The sequence below is a fragment of the Oncorhynchus nerka genome, linkage group LG24 (genome assembly GCF_034236695.1).
Source record: "Oncorhynchus nerka isolate Pitt River linkage group LG24, Oner_Uvic_2.0, whole genome shotgun sequence".
NCBI classification, from domain to species: Eukaryota; Metazoa; Chordata; class Actinopteri; order Salmoniformes; family Salmonidae; genus Oncorhynchus; species Oncorhynchus nerka.
In genome coordinates this window covers 15,297,499-15,310,470 of record NC_088419.1, presented here as the reverse complement: position 1 = coordinate 15,310,470, position 12,972 = coordinate 15,297,499, and the positions used below count along the sequence as shown (strand labels likewise).

The 12,972-nt window shown below is 47.0% G+C and overlaps 1 protein-coding gene across 1 annotated transcript in view; it reads left to right on the top strand.

Annotated features, from left to right (window-relative positions):
- Window positions 1–1,954: 1,954 nt before the first annotated feature.
- LOC115116850 (glutamate receptor ionotropic, kainate 2-like) overlaps window positions 1,955–12,972 on the top strand; it is a 188,783-nt gene continuing 177,765 nt past the window's right edge. Inside the window, exons 1-3 of the mRNA XM_065008472.1 lie at window positions 1,955–2,102; window positions 2,348–2,547; window positions 3,198–3,285. Of these exons, the coding sequence (XP_064864544.1) occupies window positions 1,955–2,102; window positions 2,348–2,547; window positions 3,198–3,285 (436 nt within the window). The remainder of the gene's footprint in view (window positions 2,103–2,347; window positions 2,548–3,197; window positions 3,286–12,972) is intronic.

The following is a 12,972-nucleotide window of genomic DNA, read 5'->3' as shown; positions in this document are numbered from 1 at the left end:
TAATGGGTCCAGTGTGACTTCCATGTCACTGAGAGGTACTGGGTCCAGTATGACTTCCATGTCACTGAGAGGTACTGGGTCCAGTGTGACTACCATGTCACTGGGAGGTACTGGGTCCAGTGTGACTAACATGTCACTGAGAGGTACTGGGTCCAGTGTGACTACCATGTCACTGAGAGGTAATGGGTCCAGTGTGACTACCATGTCACTGAGAGGTACTGGGTCCAGTGTGACTTCCATGTCACTGAGAAGTACTGGGTCTAGGTACTGGGTCCAGGTTTTAGATTCTTCAATTAGCCACAGCTTCATTGGATTCTAATGTTACACTGTGTGTGTGTGTGTGTGTGTGTGTGTGTGTGTGTGTGTGTGTGTGTGTGTGTGTGTGTGTGTGTGTGTGTGTGTGTGTGTGTGGTGTACGTGTGTGTATTGTTGGTGTACTCTTCCTTGCATAGTGGTGACTCAGCCCCAGGTATTTTTCTACAGGTGCCACTCCACTTTCGACAGGGATTGCCAGGACTGTTTCACTGGAATACAGCAAACCATCTAAGCCTGACTATATTAACACAATTCTCTTGCAATGTACTTTTTAAAATTCCAATAGTCTAATACTTTTGTCTCCTGAGTGGCGCATGGGTCTAAGTCACTGCATCGCGGTGCTAAAGGTGTCACTACCAACCCTGGTTTGATCCCAGGCTGTATCACTACCTGCCGTGATTGGGAGTTCCATAGGGCGACGCACAATTGGCCCAGCGACGTCCGGGTTTGGGGAGGGTTTGGCCGGGGTAGGCCGTCATGGTAAATAAGAATTTGTTTTTAACTGACATGACTTGTTAAATAAAGGATAAATAAATACTTATAATAGTCTGACTTGTATACAGTACTTATAATAGTCTGACTTGTATCAGTATAATAGTCTTGTCAACGGTGGGTGTAGCTGGTGCATGGAAGTCAGACGCAGGAGAGCAGAGATGAGTGAACATCTCACACAGAACGCAACAGTGTCACCAAAACCAAATGCCCAAAACAAGTAAGGCAGCACAAAGTACCACAAACAAAGTACAAAGTACAGGCTGCCACAAAACACAGGTATACATAAAACCTGGCGCTAACCAGCCTGAAGCGTGCCAAACTCGACAAATAAACAATACCCCACACAGACATGGAGGGAACAGAGGGCTAAATACACATAGTAATTATGAGGAGACGTAAACCAGGTGTGCAGGAAAACAAGTCAAAACAAATGGAAAATGAAAGGTGGAGCGGCGATGGTTAGAAGACCGGTGACGTCGACCGCCGAACGCCACCCGAACAAGGAGAGGGACCGACTTCGGCGGAAGTCTTGACAAGTCTGACTTATATGCAGTACTTATAATAGTCTGACTTATATAGTATATATAATAGTTTGACTTTTATACAGTACTTATAACAGTCTGACTTATATACTTATAAAAGTCTAACTTATATACTTATAATAGTCTAACTTATATACTTATAATTGTCTGACTTATATACTTATAATAGTCTGAGTTATGTGCTTATAATAGTCTGACTTTTGACTTAATGGACTTAATATTAATTGCCTGACTTATATACTCATAGTTGTCTAACTTCTATACTTATGTCACGCCCTGGCCATAGAGAAGCTTTTATTCCCTATTTTGGGTAGGCCAGGGTGTGACTAGGGTGGGCATTCTAGTTTCTTTATTTCTATGTTTTCTGTTTCTATGTTTTGGCCGGGTATGGTTCTCAATCAGGGACAGCTGTCTATCGTTGTCTCTGATTGGGTATCATACTTAGGCAGCCTGTTTTCCTTTGCATTTTGTGGATAGTTGTCTTTGTTAGTGGCACTATAGCCCTAGTGAGCTTTACTGTCGTTTATTTGTTTCTTGTTTTGTTGGCGACATTTTCTTGTTTTGTTGGCGACACGCTGCACCTTAGTCCGGTCATTTCCACGATGACGCCCGTGACAGAACTACCCACCACCAAGGGACCAAGCAGCGTGGCCAGGAGAGGCAGCCCCAAATTATTTTTTTTTGGGGGGCGGGCACCTGGGACAGTCGGCGGAGCCGAGGTTGGAACCAGAGCCAGTCGGGGAGAAGAAGGTGAACTTGGAGGGGAGTGAAGCAGAGACAGTTAAGGAGTTGATGGGGAGATTGGAGGAGAGAGTTAGGAGAGAGCTGTTGTGTTGGTGCATGAGGCACTACGGAGCGTGTCCTCAGTTTAATGTCACCTGAGTCAGCTCTCCATACTCGTCCTGAGATGCGTGCTAACCGTCTGATGAAGACTGTGCCAGCCCCATGCACCAGGCCTCCTGTGCGCCTCCCCAGCCCTGCACGTCTTGTGCCAGCTCTACGCTTCAGACCTCCAGTGCGCCTGCACAGCCCGGTGAGTCCTGCGCTGGCTCTGCGCACTGTGTCTCCGGTGCGCTGTGACAGCCCGGTTCATCCTATGCCTGCACTCTGCACGTGCCGGGCTAAAGTGGGCATTCAGCCAAGAGGAGCGGTGCAAGGTCTAAGCACCAGATCTCCAGTAGGTCTCCCCAGCCTGGTGAGTCCTGTGCCTCCTCCATGGGCCAGTCCGGGGCCTCCAGCGACGGTCCCCAGTCCGGGGCCTGCAGTGAGGGTCCCCAGTCCGGAGCCCGCAGAGAGGGTCCCCAGTCCGGGGCCAGCAGCGAGGGTCCCCAGTCCGGAGCCCGCAGAGAGGGTCCCCAGTCCGGGGCCAGCAGCGAGGGTCCCCAGTCCGGGGCCAGCAGCGAGGGTCCCCAGTCCGGGGCCAGCAGCGAGGGTCCCCAGTCCGGAGCCCGCAGAGAGGGTCCCCAGTCCGGGGCCCGCAGAGAGGGTCCCCAGTCCGGGGCCAGCAGCGAGGGTCCCCAGTCTGGGGCCAGCAGCGAGGGTCCCCAGTCCGGGGCCAGCAGCGAGGGTCCCCAGTCCGGGGCCAGCAGCGATGGTCCCCAGTCCGGGGCCAGCAGCGATGGTCCCCAGTCCGGGGCCAGCAGCGAGGGTCCCCAGTCCGGAGCCAGCAGCGAGGGTCCCCAGTCCGGAGCCCGCAGCGAGGGTCCCCAGTCCGGAGCCAGCAGCGAGGGTCCCCAGTCCGGAGCCCGCAGCGAGGGTCCCCAGTCCGGGGCCAGCAGCGAGGGTCCCCAGTCCGGGGCCAGCAGCGAGGGTCCCCAGTCCGGGGCCAGCAGCGAGGGTCCCCAGTCCGGGGCCCGCAACGAGGGTCCCCAGTCCGGGGCCCGCAACGAGGGTCCCCAGTCCGGGGCCCGCAATGAGGGTCGCCTCACCAGAGGTGCCACCAAAGTGGGGGGAGCCAGAGGCGGAAGGGGGTCTATGTCCAGAGCTGCCGTCGTAAGGGATGCCCACCCGGACTCTCCCCTTTAAAGTCGGGTTTTGCGGCCGGAGTTCGCACCTTTGTCTCTGATTGGGAATCATACTTAGGCAGCCTGTTTTGCCACCTTAGTTGTGGGTAGTTGTCTTTGTTAGTGGCCTGTATCGCCCTAGTCAGCTTCATGTTCGTTTTGTTGTTTCTTGTTTCTCACCACGCTGCACCTTGGTCCGGTCATTTCCACGACGACGCCCATGACAGCTTATAATAGTCTGGCTTGTATACTTATAATAGTCTGGCTTGTATACTTATAATAGTCTGGCTTGTATACTTATAATAGTCTGGCTTGTATACTTATAATAGTCTGGCTTGTATACTTATAATAGTCTGACTTATATACTTATAATAGTCTGACTTATATACTTATTATAGTCTGACTTATATACTTATTATAGTCTGACTTATATACTTATAATAGTCTGACTGTAAAGGTTTTCTTCTGGTGAAAGAGAGGCGGACCAAAATGCAGCGTGGTTAGTTTTGTACATCTTTAATAAAGATGAAAATACAACAATCTACAAAACAAGAAACGTGAAAAAACCAAAACAGTCCTATCTGGTGCCACAAACACAAAGACAGGAACAATCACCCACAAGAGACCTAAAGAATATGGCTGCCTAAATATGGTTCCCAATCAGAGACAACGATAAACACCTGCCTCTGATTGAGAACCACTCTAGGCAACCATAGACTTACCTAGAGTACTACTCTAACCACAATCCCATAACCACAAACAACCCCAGACAAAACAAACCACATAAATCCCCATGTCACACCCTGGCCTAACCAAAATAATAACGAAAACACAGAATACTAAGGCCAGGGCGTGACAGTAACCCCCCCCAAAGGAGCGGACTCCCGGCCGCCACCTAAATCCATAGGGGAGGGTCTGGGTGGGCGTCTGTCCACGGTGGCGGCTCTAGCGCTGGACGTGGACCCCATTCCAACATAGTCTCTGTCCACCTTCTTCGCGTCCCTTGATTGGCGACCCTCGCCGCCGACCCATGCCTACTAACCCCAACAAAGGGCCCACCTGGACTGAGGGGTGCCTCACGACTGAGGAAGTTCAGGACCGAGGGGTAGCTCGGGACTGAAGGGAAGCTCGAGACTGAGGGGGAGCTCAGGACTGAGGGGGAGCTCAGGACTGAGGGGGAGCTCAGGACTGAGAGGGAGCTCAGGCAGGTTGATTAGTCTGGCAGATCCTGGCTGACTGGTGGTTCCGACAGATCCTGGCTGACTGGCAGTTCTGGCAGATCCTGGCTGACAAAGCATGTGAATGCAACTCATATTTACTACTTCACAAATGGCAATTTCCACCTTCCCACTTGGTCATGAACACAGCATTTCTCATGAGCAGTTAGGTTATGGTCATGTTACCAGCGGTTCTCTGAGGACATACTTAGAGCAGGGGTTCTCAAACCCTTCTTCGGGGACCCCAGTGTATTTTAAATATTCCACAGCTAGCACATCTGATTCAACTTGTCAAATAATCATCAAACTCTTTACTAGGTGAGTCAGGCGAGTTAGTTCAGGGTTACCACAAAATTATGAACATCTGAGGAGAGGTTTGAGAGCCACTGACTTAGCAGGTTAGAATGTGCCCTTGGCTCAGTGCATCAATAACAATCTTAGAGAGTTAGAACGGACCCTTGACTCAGTGCATCAATAACAATCTTAGAGAGTTAGGACGGACTCTTGACTCAGTGCATCAATAACACCCTTAGAGAGTTAGGACGGACCCTTGACTCAGTGCATCAATAACACCCTTAGAGAGTTAGGACGGACCCTTGACTCAGTGCATCAATAACAATCTTAGAGAGTTAGGACGGACTCTTGACTCAGTGCATCAATAACACCCTTAGAGAGTTAGGACGGACTCTTGACTCAGTGCATCAATAACAATCTTAGAGAGTTAGGACGGACTCTTGACTCAGTGCATCAATAACACCCTTAGAGAGTTAGGACGGACCCTTGACTCAGTGCATCAATAACAATCTTAGAGGGTTAGGACGGACCCTTGACTCAGTGCATCAATAACACCCTTAGAGAGTTAGGACGGACTCTTGGCTCAGTGCATCAATAACAATCTTAGAGGGTTAGGACGGACCCTTGACTCAGTGCATCAATAACACCCTTAGAGAGTTAGGACGGACCCTTGACTCAGTGCATCAATAACAATCTTAGAGAGTTAGGACGGACTCTTGACTCAGTGCATCAATAACACCCTTAGAGGGTTAGGACGGACTCTTGACTCAGTGCATCAATAACACCCTTAGAGAGTTAGGACGGACTCTTGACTCAGTGCATCAATAACAATCTTAGAGAGTTAGGACGGACTCTTGACTCAGTGCATCAATAACAATCTTAGAGAGAGGACGGACTCTTGACTCAGTGCATCAAAAACAATCTTAGAGAGTTAGGACGTACTCTTGACTCAGTGCATCAATAACACCCTTAGAGAGTTAGGACGGACTCTTGACTCAGTGCATCAATAACAATCTTAGAGAGTTAGGACGGACCCTTGACTCAGTGCATCAATAACAATCTTAGAGAGTTAGGACGGACTCTTGACTCAGTGCATCAATAACACCCTTAGAGAGTTAGGACGGACCCTTGACTCAGTGAATCAATAACACCCTTAGAGAGTTAGGACGGACCCTTGACTCAGTGCATCAATAACAATCTTAGAGAGTTAGGACGGACTCTTGACTCAGTGCATCAATAACACCCTTAGAGAGTTAGGACGGACCCTTGACTCAGTGCATCAATAACACCCTTAGAGAGTTAGGACGGACCCTTGACTCAGTGCATCAATAACAATCTTAGAGAGTTAGGACAGACCCTTGACTCAGTGCATCAATAACAATCTTAGAGAGAGGATGGACCCTTGACTCAGTGCATCAATAACAATCTTAGAGAGTTAGGACGGACCCTTGACTCAGTGCATCAATAACACCCTTAGAGAGTTAGGACGGACCCTTGACTCAGTGCATCAATAACAATCTTAGAGAGTTAGGACGGACTCTTGACTCAGTGCATCAATAACAATCTTAGAGAGTTAGGACGGACTCTTGACTCAGTGCATCAATAACACCCTTAGAGAGTTAGGACGGACTCTTGACTCAGTGCATTAATAACACCCTTAGAGAGTTAGGACGGACTCTTGACTCAGTGCATCAATAACACCCTTAGAGAGTTAGGACGGACTCTTGACTCAGTGCATCAATAACACCCTTAGAGAGTTAGGACGGACCCTTGACTCAGTGCATCAATAACACCCTTAGAGAGTTAGGACGGACCCTTGACTCAGTGCATCAATAACAATCTTAGAGAGTTAGGACGGACTCTTGACTCAGTGCATCAATAACACCCTTAGAGAGTTAGGACGGACTCTTGACTCAGTGCATCAATAACAATCTTAGAGAGTTAGGACGGACTCTTGACTCAGTGCATCAATAACACCCTTAGAGAGTTAGGACGGACCCTTGACTCAGTGCATCAATAACAATCTTAGAGGGTTAGGACGGACCCTTGACTCAGTGCATCAATAACACCCTTAGAGAGTTAGGACGGACTCTTGGCTCAGTGCATCAATAACAATCTTAGAGGGTTAGGACGGACCCTTGACTCAGTGCATCAATAACACCCTTAGAGAGTTAGGACGGACCCTTGACTCAGTGCATCAATAACAATCTTAGAGAGTTAGGACGGACTCTTGACTCAGTGCATCAATAACACCCTTAGAGGGTTAGGACGGACTCTTGACTCAGTGCATCAATAACACCCTTAGAGAGTTAGGACGGACTCTTGACTCAGTGCATCAATAACAATCTTAGAGAGTTAGGACGGACTCTGACTCAGTGCATCAATAACAATCTTAGAGAGAGACGGACTCTTGACTCAGTGCATCAAAAACAATCTTAGAGAGTTAGGACGTACTCTTGACTCAGTGCATCAATAACACCCTTAGAGAGTTAGGACGGACTCTTGACTCAGTGCATCAATAACAATCTTAGAGAGTTAGGACGGACCTTGACTCAGTGCATCAATAACAATCTTAGAGAGTTAGGACGGACTCTTGACTCAGTGCATCAATAACACCCTTAGAGAGTTAGGACGGACCCTTGACTCAGTGAATCAATAACACCCTTAGAGAGTTAGGACGGACCCTTGACTCAGTGCATCAATAACAATCTTAGAGAGTTAGGACGGACTCTTGACTCAGTGCATCAATAACACCCTTAGAGAGTTAGGACGGACCCTTGACTCAGTGCATCAATAACACCCTTAGAGAGTTAGGACGGACCCTTGACTCAGTGCATCAATAACAATCTTAGAGAGTTAGGACAGACCCTTGACTCAGTGCATCAATAACAATCTTAGAGAGAGGATGGACCCTTGACTCAGTGCATCAATAACAATCTTAGAGAGTTAGGACGGACCCTTGACTCAGTGCATCAATAACACCCTTAGAGAGTTAGGACGGACCCTTGACTCAGTGCATCAATAACAATCTTAGAGAGTTAGGACGGACTCTTGACTCAGTGCATCAATAACAATCTTAGAGAGTTAGGACGGACTCTTGACTCAGTGCATCAATAACACCCTTAGAGAGTTAGGACGGACCCTTGACTCAGTGCATCAATAACACCCTTAGAGAGTTAGGACGGACTCTTGACTCAGTGCATCAATAACACCCTTAGAGAGTTAGGACGGACTCTTGACTCAGTGCATTAATAACACCCTTAGAGAGTTAGGACGGACTCTTGACTCAGTGCATCAATAACACCCTTAGAGAGTTAGGACGGACTCTTGACTCAGTGCATCAATAACACCCTTAGAGAGTTAGGACGGACTCTTGACTCAGTGCATCATTAACAATCTTAGAGAGTTAGGACGGACCCTTGACTCAGTGCATCAATAACAATCTTAGAGAGTTAGGACGGACTCTTGACTCAGTGCATCAATAACAATCTTAGAGAGTTAGGACGGACCCTTGACTCAGTGCATCAATAACACCCTTAGAGGGTTAGGACGGACTCTTGACTCAGTGCATCAATAACAATCTTAGAGAGTTAGGATGGACTCTTGACTCAGTGCATCAATAACACCCTTAGAGGGTTAGGACGGACTCTTGACTCAGTGCATCAATAACACCCTTAGAGAGTTAGGACGGACTCTTGACTCAGTGCATCAATAACAATCTTAGAGAGTTAGGACGGACTCTTGACTCAGTGCATCAATAACACCCTTAGAGAGTTAGGACGGACTCTTGGCTCAGTGCATCAATAACAATCTTAGAGGGTTAGGACGGACCCTTGACTCAGTGCATCAATAACACCCTTAGAGAGTTAGGACGGACCCTTGACTCAGTGCATCAATAACAATCTTAGAGAGTTAGGACGGACTCTTGAATCAGTGCATCAATAACACCCTTAGAGAGTTAGGACGGACTCTTGACTCAGTGCATCAATAACACCCTTAGAGAGTTAGGACGGACTCTTGACTCAGTGCATCAATAACAATCTTAGATAGTTAGGACGGACTCTTGACTCAGTGCATCAATAACAATCTTAGAGAGAGGACGGACTCTTGACTCAGTGCATCAAAAACAATCTTAGAGAGTTAGGACGGACTCTTGACTCAGTGCATCAATAACACCCTTAGAGAGTTAGGACGGACTCTTGACTCAGTGCATCAATAACACCCTTAGAGAGTTAGGACGGACTCTTGACTCAGTGCATCAATAACAATCTTAGAGAGTTAGGACGGACCCTTGACTCAGTGCATCAATAACAATCTTAGAGAGTTAGGACGGACTCTTGACTCAGTGCATCAATAACACCCTTAGAGAGTTAGGACGGACCCTTGACTCAGTGAATCAATAACACCCTTAGAGAGTTAGGACGGACCCTTGACTCAGTGCATCAATAACAATCTTAGAGAGTTAGGACGGACTCTTGACTCAGTGCATCAATAACACCCTTAGAGAGTTAGGACGGACCCTTGACTCAGTGCATCAATAACAATCTTAGAGAGTTAGGACGGACTCTTGACTCAGTGCATCAATAACAATCTTAGAGAGTTAGGACGGACTCTTGACTCAGTGCATCAATAACACCCTTAGAGAGTTAGGACGGACCCTTGACTGAGTGCATCAATAACACCCTTAGAGAGTTAGGACGGACTCTTGACTCAGTGCATCAATAACACCCTTAGAGAGTTAGGACGGACTCTTGACTCAGTGCATTAATAACACCCTTAGAGAGTTAGGACGGACTCTTGACTCAGTGCATCAATAACACCCTTAGAGAGTTAGGACGGACTCTTGACTCAGTGCATCAATAACAATCTTAGAGAGTTAGGACGGACTCTTGACTCAGTGCATCAATAACACCCTTAGAGGGTTAGGACGGACTCTTGACTCAGTGCATCAATAACACCCTTAGAGAGTTAGGACGGACTCTTGACTCAGTGCATCAATAACAATCTTAGAGAGTTAGGACGGACTCTTGACTCAGTGCATCAATAACAATCTTAGAGAGAGGACGGACTCTTGACTCAGTGCATCAAAAACAATCTTAGAGAGTTAGGACGTACTCTTGACTCAGTGCATCAATAACACCCTTAGAGAGTTAGGACGGACTCTTGACTCAGTGCATCAATAACAATCTTAGAGAGTTAGGACGGACCCTTGACTCAGTGCATCAATAACAATCTTAGAGAGTTAGGACGGACTCTTGACTCAGTGCATCAATAACACCCTTAGAGAGTTAGGACGGACCCTTGACTCAGTGAATCAATAACACCCTTAGAGAGTTAGGACGGACCCTTGACTCAGTGCATCAATAACAATCTTAGAGAGTTAGGACGGACTCTTGACTCAGTGCATCAATAACACCCTTAGAGAGTTAGGACGGACCCTTGACTCAGTGCATCAATAACACCCTTAGAGAGTTAGGACGGACCCTTGACTCAGTGCATCAATAACAATCTTAGAGAGTTAGGACAGACCCTTGACTCAGTGCATCAATAACAATCTTAGAGAGGATGGACCCTTGACTCAGTGCATCAATAACAATCTTAGAGAGTTAGGACGGACCCTTGACTCAGTGCATCAATAACACCCTTAGAGAGTTAGGACGGACCCTTGACTCAGTGCATCAATAACAATCTTAGAGAGTTAGGACGGACTCTTGACTCAGTGCATCAATAACAATCTTAGAGAGTTAGGACGGACTCTTGACTCAGTGCATCAATAACACCCTTAGAGAGTTAGGACGGACCCTTGACTCAGTGCATCAATAACACCCTTAGAGAGTTAGGACGGACTCTTGACTCAGTGCATCAATAACACCCTTAGAGAGTTAGGACGGACTCTTGACTCAGTGCATTAATAACACCCTTAGAGAGTTAGGACGGACTCTTGACTCAGTGCATCAATAACACCCTTAGAGAGTTAGGACGGACTCTTGACTCAGTGCATCAATAACACCCTTAGAGAGTTAGGACGGACTCTTGACTCAGTGCATCATTAACAATCTTAGAGAGTTAGGACGGACCCTTGACTCAGTGCATCAATAACAATCTTAGAGAGTTAGGACGGACTCTTGACTCAGTGCATCAATAACAATCTTAGAGAGTTATTACGGACCCTTGACTCAGTGCATCAATAACACCCTTAGAGAGTTAGGACGGACCCTTGACTCAGTGCATCAATAACAATCTTAGAGAGTTAGGACGGACTCTTGAATCAGTGCATCAATAACACCCTTAGAGAGTTAGGACGGACTCTTGACTCAGTGCATCAATAACACCCTTAGAGAGTTAGGACTCTCTTGACTCAGTGCATCAATAACAATCTTAGATAGTTAGGACGGACTCTTGACTCAGTGCATCAATAACAATCTTAGAGAGTTAGGACGGACTCTTGACTCAGTGCATCAAAAACAATCTTAGAGAGTTAGGACGGACTCTTGACTCAGTGCATCAATAACACCCTTAGAGAGTTAGGACGGACTCTTGACTCAGTGCATCAATAACACCCTTAGAGAGTTAGGACGGACTCTTGACTCAGTGCATCAATAACAATCTTAGAGAGTTAGGACGGACCCTTGACTCAGTGCATCAATAACAATCTTAGAGAGTTAGGACGGACTCTTGACTCAGTGCATCAATAACACCCTTAGAGAGTTAGGACGGACCCTTGACTCAGTGAATCAATAACACCCTTAGAGAGTTAGGACGGACCCTTGACTCAGTGCATCAATAACAATCTTAGAGAGTTAGGACGGACTCTTGACTCAGTGCATCAATAACACCCTTAGAGAGTTAGGACGGACCCTTGACTCAGTGCATCAATAACAATCTTAGAGAGTTAGGACGGACTCTTGAATCAGTGCATCAATAACACCCTTAGAGAGTTAGGACGGACTCTTGACTCAGTGCATCAATAACACCCTTAGAGAGTTAGGACGGACTCTTGACTCAGTGCATCAATAACAATCTTAGATAGTTAGGACGGACTCTTGACTCAGTGCATCAATAACAATCTTAGAGAGAGGACGGACTCTTGACTCAGTGCATCAAAAACAATCTTAGAGAGTTAGGACGGACTCTTGACTCAGTGCATCAATAACACCCTTAGAGAGTTAGGACGGACTCTTGACTCAGTGCATCAATAACACCCTTAGAGAGTTAGGACGGACTCTTGACTCAGTGCATCAATAACAATCTTAGAGAGTTAGGACGGACCCTTGACTCAGTGCATCAATAACAATCTTAGAGAGTTAGGACGGACTCTTGACTCAGTGCATCAATAACACCCTTAGAGAGTTAGGACGGACCCTTGACTCAGTGAATCAATAACACCCTTAGAGAGTTAGGACGGACCCTTGACTCAGTGCATCAATAACAATCTTAGAGAGTTAGGACGGACTCTTGACTCAGTGCATCAATAACACCCTTAGAGAGTTAGGACGGACCCTTGACTCAGTGCATCAATAACAATCTTAGAGAGTTAGGACGGACTCTTGACTCAGTGCATCAATAACAATCTTAGAGAGTTAGGACGGACTCTTGACTCAGTGCATCAATAACACCCTTAGAGAGTTAGGACGGACCCTTGACTGAGTGCATCAATAACACCCTTAGAGAGTTAGGACGGACTCTTGACTCAGTGCATCAATAACACCCTTAGAGAGTTAGGACGGACTCTTGACTCAGTGAATCAATAACACCCTTAGAGAGTTAGGACGGACCCTTGACTCAGTGCATCAATAACAATCTTAGAGAGTTAGGACGGACTCTTGACTCAGTGCATCAATAACAATCTTAGAGAGTTAGGACGGACCCTTGACTCAGTGCATCAATAACAATCTTAGAGAGTTAGGACGGACTCTTGACTCAGTGCATCAATAACACCCTTAGAGAGTTAGGACGGACCCTTGACTCAGTGAATCAATAACACCCTTAGAGAGTTAGGACGGACCCTTGACTCAGTGCATCAATAACAATCTTAGAGAGTTAGGACGGACTCTTGACTCAGTGCATCAATAACACCCTTAGAGAGTTAGGACGGACCCTTGACTC